Source organism: Aethalodelphis obliquidens, unplaced genomic scaffold (assembly GCF_003676395.1).
Source record: "Aethalodelphis obliquidens isolate GAN/ISIS:26980383/991018 unplaced genomic scaffold, ASM367639v1 scaffold24, whole genome shotgun sequence".
In the NCBI taxonomy this organism is placed as follows: Eukaryota; Metazoa; Chordata; class Mammalia; order Artiodactyla; family Delphinidae; genus Aethalodelphis; species Aethalodelphis obliquidens.
This window is the reverse complement of record NW_020837968.1, coordinates 14,548,551-14,566,134: the sequence shown is the minus strand read 5'-3', so window position 1 is coordinate 14,566,134 and position 17,584 is coordinate 14,548,551. Positions and strand designations below refer to the sequence as shown.

The 17,584-nt window shown below is 47.1% G+C and overlaps 1 protein-coding gene across 3 annotated transcripts in view; it reads right to left on the bottom strand.

Moving 5' to 3' along the window:
* MTARC1 (mitochondrial amidoxime-reducing component 1) overlaps positions 1–15,885 on the bottom strand; it is a 24,493-nt gene extending 8,608 nt beyond the window's left edge. For all 3 annotated transcript variants that reach the window (XM_027122232.1, XM_027122231.1, XM_027122233.1), the window contains exons 1-6: positions 15,387–15,885; positions 12,527–12,700; positions 9,264–9,426; positions 8,256–8,396; positions 2,391–2,452; positions 2,228–2,299 (exon numbers count right to left, since the gene is read on the bottom strand). In XM_027122232.1, coding sequence (XP_026978033.1) covers positions 2,228–2,299; positions 2,391–2,452; positions 8,256–8,396; positions 9,264–9,426; positions 12,527–12,700; positions 15,387–15,661 — 887 coding nt within the window. In that variant the 5' untranslated portion in view covers positions 15,662–15,885. The remainder of the gene's footprint in view (positions 1–2,227; positions 2,300–2,390; positions 2,453–8,255; positions 8,397–9,263; positions 9,427–12,526; positions 12,701–15,386) is intronic.
* Between the last annotated feature and the right edge of the window lie 1,699 nt (positions 15,886–17,584).

Here is a 17,584-nt window from a genome sequence, read left to right as displayed (position 1 = left end):
CAATTTTTTTTTCCATTTCCAAGTAAGTTGCAGACTTCAGTAAATTTCACCTCTAAACAGTTCAGCTGGGAAATCATTTCCTAGGGTTAAAATTTCTTAACTTTGTGGGGAGGGGATAAAATTTACACGGAGTGAAATGTACAAATCTTAAGTGTTCCATCGTATTAACTTTTTACAGAAAATTAATATTGTTTTGGGTGTTGAGAGATACACAACATCCCTCAAAAGGATGGGATTTGCCTTAAGCTGGTCTGTAGCCCCTTCTTTGAATATTCCCACAAATCTACAACCCATGGTGGGGACTCAGACAAAAAGCAGCCATTTGTCCTTCACATCAAGAATTCCTCTCTGTACCTCCCCTCCCAACCTCCTTCCAACCCACCTTGTTTGAGACTGTTCCTGACCTCCCTCTCTCTGCCACGTGGCCTGGCCCCTGGAAGGCCAGCTATTTACCTCGCTGTAGCCTGGCCTTGTGCACGACACTGGTCTCCATGGACCACAGGTGCCGGCTTCATGCTTGGAGGCAACGTGCTGTTTGGGACAGAGCCCCTTGTCCCAGGCTTCAGCCTGCCAGGGAGGGGCCAGATTAGTAGCTTCTGGGACAGCAGGATCAGCAGAGAGGGGTGGAGACTAGATTGTTGGTTCAAAGAGGGCCATGAGCTTGATGAGAGATGGAACGAAAGAGACCCCCATTCCAGGGGAACAAGTTGGGTCACACAAGCCCAAGCATAGCCAGCCCTTAATGCGCTCTTTCATGAGGGCTTTGATGTCAGATGACCAAACTTCCACTGCATTCTTTCCTCAAGTCTTCCAGGGTTTTGCCTAAAGCAGGGACCACCATCCTCCCCGCCTTCCCCCTCCCCCCCTGCAAGTGATACCCGAGGACGCATGTCAGGGTCAAAGCCGAGGGTCTCAGGGGCTGCAGAGATGAGACCTGACGCCCCACCTGTGATCCTGCATTCAACATGGAAGGGACCAGTGAAGACGAGCATTTCAGGGTTTCAGCAACATCCTGGCCGTAGATTCGGCAGATAACAGCACAGAAGTGTGTGAATCATGAATTGTTGTTTTAGCAAAAGTACTGCAGGTTGATTATAGAAAGTTTAGAGGCTACATACCAGCATATATATTTTCTCCAGAATTTCATTACCAAAAGAGCCATGAATGTTTCAGTTTACAGCCTGCCAGGCTTTTAGCTACTCAGGCACATTTATATATTTTAAAAAGGAAAATCAAATAAACAAAAAAGTCAATACTATATATGTTCATTTGTAATCAGCTTTTTAAAATGAATCTTATCTTAAATATCATTCCATGCAATTTAAACTCATTGTCTGTCATTGTCTTTCATTAAAAATTTGTTATGGGACTTCCCTGGCAGTCCAGTGGTTAAGACTCTGCGCTTCCACCGCAGGGGCCTCTGGTTCGATCCCTGGTTGGGGAACTAAGATCCCTCATGCCATGCGGCACCGCCAAAAAAAAAAAAAATTGCTATCATGAAAATTTTAACATAAACATAAAAGTAGAAAAAACGGTGCAATGAATCCCCACGTAATTATCACCCAGATTCTATTTATCAAGATTTGACACATTTTTCCACATGTTCTTTTGCTAAAATAATAGACAGCACACCCCAGATATCACATCACTTCACTCCTACATACTTCAACATGCTTCTCTTAAAACATATAGGCATTTCTTTTTTTTTTTTTTTTTTTTTTTGCAGTACGGGGGCCTCACTGTTGTGGCCTCTCCCGTTGCGGAGCACAGGCGCCGGACGCGCAGGCTCAGCGGCCATGGCTCACGGGCCCAGCCGCTCCGCGGCATGTGGGATCTTCCCGGACGGGGGCACGAACCCGCGTCCCCTACATCGGCAGGCGGACTCTCAACCACTGCGCCACCAGGGAAGCCTATAGGCATTTCTTATAGCACCAGAAAGCCCCTATCACACCTAATGAATTTGTGATGTCACCAAATACTCAGTCCATAATAAAGTTTGCCAAAACATCTAAACCATGTTTTGTTGTTGCATTGCAATTGGTGTGTTCGGATCACGAATTCTAAATGAAAAATAAAATTAGTTGTCCAAGCAGGCATTCTGGGGACCAAAGCACCCAAGAATGTTTCCCAAGTTATCCAGTCACCAGGACCCCCTCCCACTTCAAGAATACACCTGCGTGGTGTTTCCCCTGCTTCCTCGCAGAGATGTTAAATCACTTAGTCTCACCTCTTCAGGGTCTCCAGAGGCTCCTTCCTGCTCATGACGCCCGTGTCCGGGTCCACCGTGGTTAAAATGCACCTGGACACACACACAGGGCATCATACACGGGACAAAGCAGACGATCTTCACCCTCCCCGCCGTCTCCTGGGCAGCAGTGTGTGCACCTCACCTGGAGCAAGCCATCACCCTTTTCAGTTCCACGTCACCAATACGAAGCTCATTCCATGAGTCCTGCAGACAAAGCACATAACTCATGTGAGCACTTCGGATCCCCAGCCCTGACCCACCCGTGTAGGGACTTCACGTGGTTCAACAGCTGATGAAGCCACTTCCATCGAAGATGGCCAACTGTACATCACGCCTCGCTGCTCCCTCCCTCTGCCTTTAATCTGTTGGTTCTTTCCCCTGAAGTGAAATGCTCCCTCTCCTCTCACTTGTAAAGCTGGAATTGAAACTCATCTCCTTCAGGAAGCCTCCCTGACTGACCCCACTTGACTGGAGGTGCTGTGGAAGGCCAGGGTGGGGCTGACGGAGGGAGCGGGTGAAAGAGAGGAGAGGGTATGGAGAGGGGGGATTACTCTAGGTTGTATCAGATCCCTTCATGCTGGCCAGAGGTGGATTAATGTCCTTAATCATTGTGTCTGTTTACCTTGTAGCTCCCCTGGCCAGATAGGAACAAATCCAGAGCAGGCCAGTAGCTTTACTTCCCTTTGCATCTCCACGGGAGCATTCACACAGCTCTCCAGCCCAGGAACCTCCTGGGGCGTTTGTCTACGGCCTGGGTCACTGGTGCTTACTTTTCAGGACAAATCGCATCAATGGACTGTGTCCCTCAGATCCAGAAGGGGAGATAGAACATACACACATGAAAAGTGAATGGTCAATATTCCTTTTAAAAGTTTCAGAAAAATTGAGGAAAACTTTACAAGACAGCACCCTGTGTGCTGGTTGAACTTTGCAGACCAGCGTGGAGCCGGTGGCTGGCTGGCTGCTCTGGGCAGGGGAGGTTTTAAGGTAAAGGTAGGATCTGAATTGAGTCTTCCAGGGTGGAGACTTTGAGAGGCACAAAAGAAGGGTGAGGGGACTCCAGGCAGTAACAAGAAGGAAGGACATTTGATTGTGGTCCTGACCTTCTTATGCTCACAGAGAAGGTGCCTGAGAGCCAAAGACAGGAATCCATGAGTTAAAACAAACCTGTCCAGTCCTTTGTTGATCACAAGCCAGAGAGAAAGTTCCAGGCCCAGAATTTTAACTCTGACAGTGTGTATTATTCTTGATATGTGTATTTCAGGGTTTTGTTTTTGTTTTTTTAATCATAAAATGAGTCTCTTCACTGCATGTTTCACAACAGTCCAAAAAGCTGGGCAACCCAGCCTGCTCTGTGTACATTTCTCCACCAGGAGGCACTGTGGTCACAAAAAAAACACAAAAGATCCGAAAGGAGAGAAATGAAGGTTCTGGTTAGGAAATTAATTTATTATTAATTAAAGAAATATTTACAGAACCCCTTTTATGGGCAATAAAAACTGTTGGGGATTGCGTCACAGGTAAATAAGTTAAAAATTCCACCATCAGGAAAGTATCTCTTTGGTAAACTGGCGGAAAAGGAGAAAACTATTTACATGTTGAATGCACACTACGGGCCCAGAACCGTATTAAACGTTAGAGAAGCGCCTATGAAAATCTTCCTCCAGAACATGTTATCTTGAGGTGATAAGAAATTGAAACAGGAGAAGCTGGATACGGTGAGGCACAGACACAGCACAGGGTGGCTTTGGAAAAGAGAAGCAGCTCTTCCAGGTCTGGCAATCAGAACAGATCTCTCAGGGGAGGTGGCTTTTCATCTGGGCTTTTAAAGAAGGCCAGGAGTTTCTAAGTGGGGCGAGAGGCAAGACTTGGGGTGAGCAGGAGATAAGAGAATACAGTCCTTATATAGTTCTCAGTCCAGTCTGTAGCTTGGAGCTTTTATGGAAGTAAAGGCTGGGAAAGCAAAGTGTGGCAAGATTATGGAGGGACCAGAATCGTAGAGTGGGCAGTTTGGGACTTTTGAGAACTGGGGAGCCACTGAAGGCTTTAAAGCAAGGCAGCCACACTGACTGTCACAAACTTTTAGAGGAGAAGAGATCACTCTGGTGCTGAGAGGCTCAGCTGTGACTACATCCAGGCCCGCTCAGCGGTCCAGACTCAAGACAACAAAGGTGATCTAGCTGGAGGCTGCAAACAGAAAGGGAGCAGATGGGGCTGGGGATGAGGGGAACATGGGAGAAGAAAGAGTCAGGGGTGACTTACAAGCTCTAAGCCAGGGTGAAAGAAGGAATACGGTTGCCAGGATAGAAGCTGTGAAGTGAAGAGAGGGAGTTTGCGGAGCTTATGAGGACAAGTTTGCTAGGTCCACAGAACATATGAAAACTCCCAGCAGACAGTCAGAAACGTGAGCCCAGCACTGCAAGGGGGAGTCCACGGTTGGATACTTGGGAAGGACCCACATAAGGGTGACAGATGGTGAAGCTGCAGGAGAGGGTGTCATTACCGAGGGAAGGTAGAGAAAGAGAAGGGTCGAGGCCAGAAATTTTGGAAGCCCCTACCTGAGTGAGGAGTAGGGGGAGGAGAAACAGCAAAGGCACAAGAGCAGTGCAGCCAGGGAGGGAAAGTTCCAGAAGCAGTACCTATCGGTCCAAGGGGAGGGCAATGATGACCAGGAAAAGGTCTCTGAAGGAGGGAGGGGAGAAGGGCAGCCTCGGGCTGAAGTGAAGGTCTGAGAAGTGAGGGTGAGGAGAGCAGATGATGGGTGTGAAGGGATGCAGAGAAGGACCACGATCACGAGAGGCAGGTTCTGAAATGAGGAGGGGGTTCGCTTCCCAGAAGCCTCCGCGCAGGTCCTCAGCCTCTGGCCAGTCTGCTTCGCCCACTGCACCTGGCACCACCTGCCCTAATCGTCTCCAGATCCCTGCCGCAGGCAGATGCGCACAGTGCAAGTTGGTTTTTGCCACTCCCTTGCCTAAAATCCTTTCCAGACCCTTCCTCCGAAAGCGACACCCCTTGACACCAAGGACCTTGGCTCTCAACGCCCCTCCCTGAGCACCGATGCTGTAAAAGACAGCAGTTATCTCCGTGCCAGCGCAGCCCTGCTCGTGTGCCCCCTCCCTCGGTGTTTCTTCCTTCTGCGTCACCTGGCCAACCTAGGCTCATTCATTCACTTAGCAAAGAATTCACGCTGGGTGTTTTTCTAGGAGCTGGGAGAACAACAATGGTCAAGTTCTGTCCTCAGAAAGCATGTGTAGGGGAAACAGACAACAAAATCCCCCAGTAAACACGGTGTATCAGGTGGGGACGTGTGCCGGGGGGGACTAGGGCATGCAGGCCAAGCAGGGTACACGGTGATCAGGGAAGGCCTCACTGAAGGGGAGGGAAGACCTCAACAGGGAAGTGAAAGAGGTAAGGGAGTGAACCATGCAGATACCTGAGGGAGGACATGCCAGACAGAGGCACCAGTAAGAGCAAAGGTCCCGGGGAAGGAAGCCGCAGAGAGACAAAGAAGGGAAGAGTGACAGGAAGTAAAGCTCTGGACCTAGGAGGGTGTGGCATCACACGGGGCCTTGACAGCAATGATAAGGATCCCATTTTTGACTTGAAGAGAGATGGAGAACACAGACAGAGTTTTGAGTAGAAGGAAGACATGATGTGAGTTACATTTACAGATGACTTTGACCTTAGCTGTGATGAGAATAGACCTTGTATGGTGGTGGGGGTCAGTCAAGGATAGACCAGTGAAGAGAGGCTATTGCAACAAACCACAGGAGAGACGGTGGTGACTTGGCCCAGAGAGGAAGTGGAGGAGCATGGCAAGAGGACAGAGCCACCGAGATTTGTTGACTATTTGAATGTGAGAGGTGAAGGAAGAGAAGAACACAGAGTGGTTCCCACTTTGGGGCCTGAGCAGCTAGAAGGCAGAGCCGCCATACACTGAGATGTGCAAGGCTGGGCAGAGCAGACTTGGGAGTGGAAATTCAGCCCTCAGTGTTGGACATCCTGAATCTGAGACGAGATACCCCAGTGGAAATACAGAGAAGGCAGAGGGAGAGTTCTGGTGTAAAGATGTTAGTCAAGGGGTCCTCAGTGTGGAGAAGGTTTTGAAAAACACAGACCAGGGCATGAGTAGAGACAGAGATTGCTACAGACTGAGGGTTTGTGTCCTCCCAACCTTCATATGTTGAAACCTAATCCCCAGTGTGGTGGTATTTGGAGAAGGGGGCCTTTGGGAGGTGATGAGGTCATGGGGGTGGTACCCGTGTGAATGGAATTAGTGTCCTTATAAAAGGGGCTCCAGGGGACTTCCCTGGTGGTCCAGTGGTTAATACTTTGCCTTGCAATGCAGGGGGTATGGTTTCGATCCCTGGTCAGGGAGCTAAGATCCCACATGCCTCGCAGCCAAAAAACCAAAACATAAAACAGAAGCAATATTGTAACAGATTCAATAAAGACTTTTTAAATGGTCCACATCAAAAAAAATCTTAAAAGAAAAAAAAACGGGACTCCAGGCAGCTCCCTTGTCCCTTCCACCACATGAGGTCACAGAGTGAAGACAGCCGTCTACGAACCAGGAAGCAAGTCCTCACCAGACACGTGCACAAATCTGCAGGTGCCTTGATCTTGGACTTTCCAGCCTCCAGAACTGTGAGAAATAAATTTCCATTCTTTATGAGCCTGAGCCCATACTGCCCAGTCGCCCCCCTCTCCTGTCTGTGTTAAAAAAGTGGGGTGGCCGGTCACCTATAACCCTCAGCTCACCACCTTCCTGGCCTGTCTTACCTGGCTGTAACTACCTGTTCACATTCTAATCACCTGGACTGTGAACTCCTTCTGAGAAGCTCCTAGACCGGTTTTCCTACAGGTCTATTCACAGGTCTATTCATAGTACACAGGGGCACTAACCCATTGTGTGATGCGTGAAACATTATTCCAATAAATGAGGCTAGCCCAGCTGAAGCGTTGTATTAACATCCAACTTAAAATATGAAAGAATCCCAATTAGGGAACACTCAGAATCAGAGAGAAAGCCTTCTAGGACAAGAGTCAGTTCAAAGAAACCTCCTGAATCTGGGGTCCTACTCTGGGCCGTCCCCTCTTAACTTATCCCATCTTCATCTGCCCATCTCAGACGGCGGGGTAGGAAATGTCTTCCATGTGAACCGTGATACAAAGACCAAAGCCAGGAAGGGAGGAAGCTTAAAGGGGGCCACAGTCAGGGAGGGATCGATGGCCTGCACCAAGCTTCTTTACTTTGATTATAGCAATGAAACCACTGCCCACCTCTCTGGGCACTTTCTACATCCTGGTGCTTTTGGGGGAGGCGTCAGCTGAAATTACTCACAGTTGATAAACGCAAGAAGCAGAGGTCTCAGAAAGTTCCAGGACTTATCCAGGGTCAGACGGCCACTTATTGAAGCAGGGGGATTCAGATCCAGGTGTCCTGACCCCACGCCCGGCCCCTAGAATGCCCAGAGCTCCTGTGGGCTGTGGTACAGTCTGGGTTCTTGCCGTGGGGCAGCCCTCGGCTGAGCCATCTCAGGTTGAAGGTGGCACTGGAAGAGTTTTAGGGCAGTGCCGTCTCAGCTTGGGGACAGCATCCACCCACAGCAGCCCTGCTGTAAATGACTGTCTTCCCAAGGGAGCCCTCGACTACACAGGAAGGCCACCTTCCACATCCTGCTCTGTGGCCCACACAGATCATGTATTCTATGCTAAGTACACTTGGCTCAAAATGAACCTGCCTGCTTGGAATTCTCCTTAGAAGTCTCAGACCCTGAGCTGCCCCTTGACGCCAGCATCTCTGCCTCATTTATATTTGTATCCTCCACACAGAAGTCTGTACTGATCAGATGCTCAAGAAATTGCAAACTTGAATCATTGCATAATACGGAGCCAATGCAGAATGCATCCTTCTGAATAATTTAATCCAACATCAGAGACTCTCATACCTTTAAAAAAAAAAAAGTTAAATCCAAGGAAAGGGGCAAGAAAGGTATAGCGTTACCTCTGCATAGACACCACACCCTGAAATTATGATATTGGGCCGGAAGTTAGTTGCCTTAACTTTCTTCTCTAGCCTGGAGTTGAGGTCTGCCAACGATGCCTCAGAAAGGATCAGGAAGGGGCTGGCGTCTGAGTACGGGATCTGATGACAAAATAGGAGCTGTTATGGCGTGAGGCACACAGAGGCATTTCTCAGAGGTCACATGGGTCTGATTCCTGGAACCTTCCACCCCTCCCCCGCCCCACCTCCCCACACAATCTTTCTAAGTATTTCTCTAGTTCTATTTACAGAAAAGTCACAGCGATTCAGAAGCTTTAAATAGCCTTGCAGATACCAGGAATTACATGATGGAGTGAAGAGAACATGGTCTCAGAATCTTAGCGCTGTCCCTTTCTCATCCTCCAAACTCTCACACGTTTATTTTGTTAAGGTTTGATGGCCTCATTTGGTATGATCAGAAGTATTCACTTATTCCACAGATACTTATTTTTCACACAACCTGCAAATCAACGTTCAGCATGGCCGTGGCAATGGCGCTACATAGCATTGTATGTTTTACTCTCATGATGAATTCTTACAGCCTTATTTCTTTAAGGGCCAGTCTGGTCATTTTAAATCTGTGGATCTCCACACCCAAACTCATCGGCCCAACTGTGAGCTGCCACACCCTTGCAATCACAGTGTAAAGAGGTTGGGCTCCACATGCGATTACAGAATGGAGTGGGAAAGATACTGACCTAGAACAGTTTTGAAGCTGCGTTGCCACCGGAAGGTTCTGTGAATAGGAATTTTTGCTCTCAGGCAAAAATGCAAGGGTCCCGTAAATCAAGAAACACAGACGCTGCTCCTAGTGGAAGAGCCTTACTTTGTGGAATTGCTTGTGACAAAAGTAATGGCAAAGTGACAGAGCCGAGCTCAGCAGACATGCCGCCCTGCTCTCCCCCATCCAAGGAAGCCTGTCTTCTATAGGACACACCAAAGGCCAAAGCCAAGGGATGCTCCTCTGACCTGGTCTGTGGGTCGAAACGGGTCTTCGATCTGGTGAGAATTTCTTGGTTGCATGTGAGGTTCAAAGTGCACCAGGCGGTACGGCTGCGTCTTCAGGAAGTTTGTTATCCAATGGGCCGCGGCCTCACCGCAGTCCCTGCCCTCGATCTCCAGGCCCTGCACTCTGCAGGGGTTGGGGGCAAAGAACAGGCATTTGTAGATCTGGACACCCTACCATGTCCTACACATATCCAAAAGGCTGCACCAGGCTATGATGTCGCTGTAAGTCCTTCATTATCAGGAGACGTCATTTTAGCCTGGCCCTGCCTCTGAACCATGTGGAAGCCCAAAATGAAGATGCAGTTTCAAGCCTTGTTCCCCGCCCCCCCCTTTTTTTTTGAAGTATAGTTGATTTACAATATTGTGTTCGTTTCGGGTATATAGCATAGCGATTCAGTACTTTTGCAGATTATATTCCAAGTTATATAATAAGATATTGGATATAATTCCCTCTGCTCTACAGTAAATCCTTGTTTCTCATCTACTTGATAAACATAACAGATTTCTGTATATTAATATTGTATCCTGCAACCTTGCTGAATTCAGTTATTAGTTCTAATAGTTTGGGAAAGGAAACCTGAGTCCCAAGGGCTCTTGGCATCTTTACCCTAATCTAAGCTTTCTGATTCTGCAATTTCCAAACGTGACCTTGTGTAGTCTTTGGGGCATGGACCAAAAGCCTGTATGGGACCATGAAAAAAGTTTCCACATAATTCCGAGTGAACCAGTAATTAAATTTTAAAAATTTTAACCACAAGAAAGTATGGGTACATATCCAACTGTAATAGGGGCCAGGCATGCTCAGCGGGCCGGGCCAGCAGGTTTGAGTAGCAGCCCGCGGTCAGCCTGACGCTACGTCCCGTCACTGCCACTCCTTCCCCAGGAGCCAGCAGGCGGGCCGTGGAAGGCCTGAGGCCCTGGTGCTCCTGGCAGTGAGGCCTGCAGGTGCCACACTCGTGAAATAGGGACAGAGCGGGCGTGCAGCTGTTAGCGCCCGGCCTCGGGGATGGGGGCTGACACTGAGCGGTCCTGGGGCAGGGAGTGTGATGGGAGGCGGAGGGCTCCTTTTCCCCGGAGCCCTCCAAGCCCTAGAGCCTCCGGGTGGGTGAGCTGAGGGCACAGGGGACAGGCTGAGGGCTGTGTCCTGCAGAGCTCCAGAGCCCTCGCCACGGCCCCCCACCGTCAGGGCCAGGCTTGGACCTAAGGGTCGCAGCCGTCTCCATGGAGGCCTCAGCAACTGGAGTATATGGACACTGCCATTAAGGTAAAAGCTTCTACCGGCTTCAGTCTCTCCCGTTCACGTTTTTGATTGGTATTTGTTAACGTTTGTTTTGGTGGAGGTTTATAGGAACATCATGACCTGACCGTGACCTGACCTCAAGACCAAAGGATGTGACCCCAAGAAGTTTGCAACAACTAACCACGCCCTCCCTCACCTCTCCTAAAGGGGCTTTGCTGAAAGCTTTCAGAGAGTCTAGGGCTTTTTAAGGCATAAGCCACCCGTCTCCTTGCATGGCCCTGCAGGTAAAGCTTTTTCTGCTCCAAACTCCGACGTTTTGGTATCGCTTGGCCTCACTGTGCATCGGGCACACAGACTTGCGTTTGGTAACATAACCGCGGCAGACAAACAGGAACCAGAATATGGAGAAACGTGAAATACAAATTACAATAGGCCTATTAAAAAGTTTGCCTCAGACAATGATGAATGCAAATTAAATCAATAAGAAATGACCGTTTTTAACACAAAAACGGCAAAATACTTGAGAACATAATGGTCAGAATGAGAAGAAACAGATATGCTTATAAACTGCTGGTGAATATATAGCCGGTATAACCATTCTGCAAAGCAATTGAGCAACATATATCAAAAGTCTACAGGAGCCATACTCTTATCGCTGGCAAAACCACTGCTAAAATTTTTTTCCCTAAGGAAATAATAAGAGATATGAACAGAGATTTATGCCAAGTTACCCATCACATTCTTCCTCATACCTGGAAAAAACTGAAAACGATCCAAATAAACATGGGTTGTGCTAAAATGCATTCGAGGACACCCACGTTTTTAACAATCTGAAAAAATACTCAACGTCCCCTTAAGTATATAAACCACATTCAAGATTGGTACTATTTCAATTTGGTTTTTAAAGTGTTAGCCATAGAGACAGAAAGAAAATATGTCAAAATATGAATCATAGTTATCTCTGATGGGTTTTGTTTTCTTCCCTTTTTTGGTATTTTCCAATTTCTCAACAATGAATATGTATTTTATAATCAGAAAAACCATCAAATTAAAATGAAAACATATTATTATGTTTAAAATTCGGATATTACAGAAATCATATTAGTTCTGCATTTTACAAACTTTTGGGGGTCTTTAGACATTTTTCAAGTAACTACATTTTTTGATGTGATGTGATTTTCTATGATAGGCTGTGGACTAATTAAGCATTCACGTGGCATTTTCATTCAAAATGCAGAAACTGTAACAAGAGTATAATTAGACCCTATTTTAACTTTCTCATAATACGATTAAAAAAATGAACTCTAGGCATGATTTCTTAAAAGCAGAGCTAGTTTCCTGGAATAATTGCTCCCTTGAGGGCCTTCTGATGTTGAGGAAAGACACTCTGTACAGAGCAGTCTCCTGGCTGAATCTCCACACTCACGATTACAGGGAACCCTGGGCATCTGCAGGTCAGAACACTCTTCTGGTTGCAGCAGGTTTTTTCTATTTTGGAACTTCCTTTCATTAGAGCTAAATATCACGGGTCATAGAGCCATTGGCAACTCCCGCCATAACTCAGCTTTGGAAGATTCCCAGTCTTTCCAGGCAACACAGAGATGATCCTAGGGTAATACACTGATCTAACCTCACCTCTTCCAGGACCCTCTCCCCACTCACTCCAACCCCATTTTTGTCCTTTATCCTCTGGTGGTGTTATTTTTCTCTTGCTGACATGTCAATATGCTTTTGATCCCATAGTTTTCTACATAAGTCTTTTATGTTTCTCTGCCCCACATCAACACACATTTCTGAAGCTGCTCCCCTTTTCCACCTTCTTTTAGATCATCACGATGTGGAGGACTTGACCCTACATATGGTACATTTGCAGTCAGTGGTTAATTATTGACAGTGTTTCTCCAGATTTCCGCCACATTTCCCATTTTCCCAAAACTGCAGGAATAAATGCTCACGCAAGGATTAAGAGCTATCCTTTCCTTACCTGCACTTGTGCACTGCATTTGTGGTGGGTGTCTTGATGGGCAGCCGCAGGTCCTTCGTGTAGGCTGCACTGAGGGTCAGGGTGTCACCCTCACAGGTCAGGGAAATCAGGACCAGGCGGGGTTCCTGTCGAGCAGTAACCATATTCCCCTCCTTGTTGATTACAAGCCAAAACCTGCCATTTTCAGAACACAAGTTATGCATGGCCCACCATGACAGGCAGTCAGTCTCTGGGGGAGTTTCAGTGATGCACTGTCATCTTTGATTTCCTAAACATCAGCTCATCAGCCCAGCAAGACTGAATCTGTCAGTTAATTTCAAAGTGTTTAATAATCACTTGTGCGTCGGACAAAATATCTGCAGAATATTTTGAGCTCCTTGATGGAACAGAAATCAAAGAAGCTAATTATACGTCCATCTCAATTGCCAGAAAGTCTGGTCACTTTCATAAACATGCCCTAAGGAGATGATAGGAATCTATCTCGGAGAAAGACGAGGAGGCATGGTGCCTGGCACAAGGAGGCATTCCTGCTGGTGGAAATAACAAGATGTTGCTGTATTGTTCTCAGAGGGTGGAGTCCAGCTGAACAGCAAACAATGCCACTTACACTTTGCCAAATCCACCCGCAACTTAAAAAAAAAATGAACGTTTCAGTATTCAGAGCTGTGACTCCTACAATTTGCCAAAAGGCCTATTGTTAATATGGACAATATTTTTTGGCCCGGTACTCAAGGTCTAGAGGTACTTCCCAAAACAAAGATAAATGGAGAAATAAAAGCAATAGAAAGGACTGTTTCCAGTAAAAAAAAAATGATGGGTTTGTATAGGGGACCTTTCAGCTACTGAGGAAGCTAAACTGACATGTCGGTCATTTCCATTCACACTGAATGGAATGATTACAATGATAGGAGTGACCTTGTGCTTTGGGAATCCAGAGACATAAGAAAAAAATATAGCAGATACTTTAGATCATCACCTCCGGCGGGTCATCGTGGTTGAGTTGTTCAGCTATGCTAGAAAAATAAAGTTAGTGTAAGCCCTTTCCCAAAGGAATTCCCTCTGACCAACCCTTCATCCTGGATACAGGATGTCCCATATCCTTGGTACTAGCACATGAATATTCTTTCTGCTAATCCTTCCTAGTAATAATGGTAGTCTGATATTTCTAAAATACACATCTGATCATGTCACCCCCTTCTGCAAACCGCAAGCCACCACCGCCGCCCTGTGGTTCCTGCTTTCAGAATAAAACTCTAACTCTTCAGCAAGGCAGGCAAGACCCTTCATCATCCAGCTACCCTCCCAGCCAGTCTTACCACCTGTGCCCTCACACATGTCAGCCTTTCTTTTTCTTTTTAATTTTTTTAGTGAGGTAAGATATACACAACATAAAATACTTGGCATACTCTTAGGTACACACCCAGAAGAACTGAAAGCAGGGACTCCAACAGATACTTGGGCGCCAATATTCACAGCAACCTTCTGCACGATGCCGAAAAGTAGAAACAACCCAAATTTCCAACAACAGAGAATGGACGTGAAAAAAATATGACTTTAACCATTTTTAAGTGCACAATTCAGTGGCATTAAATACTTTCATAGTGTTTTGCAACCATCACCACTATGTGTTTCCAAAACATTTTCGTCATCACAAACAGAAACTCTGAACCCATGAAGCAATAATTATCCATTCCATTCCCCTCTCTCCCCAGCCCCTGGCAACCTCTAATCTGCTTTCTATCTCTATGAATTTGCCTGTTCTAGGTATTTCATGTAATTGGAACTATATAATGTTTGTCCTTTTGTGTCTGGCTTATTCCACTTAACATTTTCAAGATTTGTCTGTGCTGTAGCATGTATTAGAACTTCTTTTTGTGGGTGAATAATATTCCAAAGTGTGTATATACCACATTTTCAGTTCCAGCTATGAAGTCCTTCCTGACCACCCCAGTTTCTCTTGTTCCTTCCTCTGTGCTCCCTGGCACTTGTCACATTGAGTCAATTACCACCTAGGACTGCAAGCTTTTGTTCGCTTCTCTCCATCACACGTTTTGATAGTATGATGACAAAAACAGCTCACCATTCCACCGTGTCACGAATTGCCCTCTGTCTGGGGAACTGGAAGGGGGAAAAGTTACAACCCTCATCAGTCCTGTGTATTACCTACAGAAACTGAGGGCTGGTCTGGGAGGGAGTCTGAAGTGCAGCCTTACACTGAGGCCGAGGCCAGACCCAGAATAGGACAAAGCTGCTTGCTCTGGGCCTTTGAGATCTTCGCAGAACCCCGGGAATTCACACAGGTCGAGACTACCCAGGTAGGGCATGAATTAAAACCCTATTTACAAAGCACCAGTGTGCTAAAGAAAACAAGAGTCCCGATGCCACTGCTGTGTGGCTCTGAACCTCAGTTTCTTGATCCATAAAAGGGTGCATGAGAGAATTAGGGAAAATAAAGTATGTAATAGCACTTTTTAAGCTGCAAGAATCTGAAACTTTAATCGTTATTACGATTATGTGCTCCACCTTGGTGAGCTCTTAGAGGGTTTGCATCCGTGGCTCCAACTTTCCCCAAGTTCTCAAGAGACAGTAAAAGTAAAGTGGCAGGGACCAATCCTGTGAAGCTCGCCCCTTCCGCTAGACGGAGTTGAGTCAGTTTGCTTGCGCACCTGCTGACACCTGGGGACCTCCTCTGGGGCGCAAGCCATCGCAGGAAGGCAGATCGGGACCCTGGGTCTGCGGTTGGGAGGTGACGGCCCCCTTTCCTCTTCTTCCTTGCCGCTCCCCCGACCCCAGCCAGCTCCCACTTTCTTTGTAAGGGAAGGACTCCGCAGGCCTCCCCCGCTCCCGGGCTCAGCCCTACCTGTCCCGCAGGTGACCGCTGCGCAGCCCCAGGGCCGTGCACTCCGCCGCCTTCACCGACACCCCCTTGCAGGACTTGACGGGGTAGATCCAGAGCTCTGCCACGGTGCCCACCTGCTGCAGCTGCCGGCGCCGCCTGGGCCGCGCGCGGCGCCAGGCCACGGCCCCCAGCGCCACCGCGGCCAGTCCCAGCGCGGCGACCCCGAGCCAGCGGGGCCGGGGCTGCGGCGCGGGGAGGCCCAGGCGGGCCAGCGCGGAAGAGCCGGCGGCGCCCATGACCCAGCGATCGCGGGCGCGCCGGGGACTCCAGCGGGGCCCACACGAGACGCCAAGCAAGCCAGGCAGGAGCGCGGCCGCCGCCGAGGGCTGCTGGCGGAGGTGCCGCCCTTAACCGGGAGCCCAAGGGGAAGGCGGTTCCTGAGTCTCTTTCCTGCCGGAGTACCGTGTCCTGCTCCTGAGGTTGGCCCTTGGGGCGCTGCGGGCGGGAGGTGGTGTCTCGGCTGCTACGCGGTCTACTGCCCACCGCCGCCTCCACTTCCGCCGCCTGCTGGCCACTCGGCGACGTGCCCTCCCCCGGGATCGCTACAAGTGACCAGTTTACTTATTTACGTATTTGTGGCATTGACTTAAAAAAATGCACAAGGTGAAAGTTGCAAGTTAAGTTTTATTTGGAGCAAAATGAGGACTGCAGCCCGGGAGACAGAGGTTCAGATAACTCTGGAAACTGCTCAGAGGAGGCGAGGGGGCAGCCAAGGATACATAGCTGTTTGGCAACAAAGGGCAGGTAGTGTGGAATGTCATAAGACTATTGTTAATTAAAGAAAACCGGTTATCTCAAGTTAAGGAATTTACCCCTTTTCTATGTATGGGCAGATGCAGGAGACCAGGCTCACTGAAATCATTCCTTTGATATGCACCTCAGCTATCTGGGCCAGGATCCTGTATTTTTACATCCTGAGTTCCCTAGGGCTCACGGCAGGGAGTGACTGCAGTCTGATGGCTGCTAGATGGCAGGGATCCTCTTCAGCCCTGAGTTTCCTCAGGGCTCACAGGTTCACGTTGGAGAGTTGCAATCGTTGATGACTGTGACATCCTTTGTTTATTGATATGGCAGGAAATATGCCATTTATAAATATTCCATACCTTTTATAAATATTCCATTTATCAGTGGGTCGTTTATTTAACCTAAAATAAACAAAAAATGTTTGCAGGGGAAAACATAATTTTGAAATTAGAAATCAGGCAGCGGGCAGATCCCTTTCCTGGAGATAGGAGCGGGCGGGCACCATGTGGCCTTCCCAGTGTCCAGCTGCCTTAGAAAACCCTAAAGATTCCACACAGAAAAAAAAACAAAACTGTTATAATTAATAAATGAATTCAGTTAAGTTGCAGGTCACGAACTCAATATACAAAAATCAGTTGCATATCTATACACTAACAATGAACTATCAGAGAAATGAAGAAAACAATCCTATTTATAACTTACCAAAAAGAGTAAAATACCTAGAAGTTAATTTAACCAAAGAGGTGAAAGATTTGTACTTTGAAAACTAAAACACTTTGAAGAAGACACAAATAAATGGAAAGATGGTCTGTGCTCATGGATCGGAAGAATTAATATTGTTAAAATAACCACACTACCTAAAGCAATCTGCAGATTCAATGGAATTCCTAACAAAATTCCAATGGCATTTTTCACAGAAATAGAAAAAACAATCCTAAAATTTGCATGGAGCCACAATAGACCCCGAAGAACCAAAGCAATCTTGAGAAAGAAGAACAAACCTGGACACATCACACTTCCTGATTTCAAACTATATTACAAAGCTATAGTAATTAATATAGTATAGAGATGGCATAAAAACAGACACATAGATCAATGGAATTGCTCAACTGAGAGCCCAGAAATAAACTTACACATATCTGGTCAATTAATTTCAACAAAGGAGCCAAGTATAAACAATGCGGAATGGATAGGATAGTCTTTTCAATAAATTGTGTTAGGAAAAGTATGAAACTGAAACTTCTCTTTCAAAATACATAAGTGGGATTACATCAAACTAAAAAGCTTCTGTGCAGCAAAGGAAACCATTAACAAAATGAAAAGGCAACCCATATAATGAGGGAAAATATTTTCAAATCATATATCTGATGAGGGGTTAATATTCAAGATATATAAAGAACACATACAACTCAACA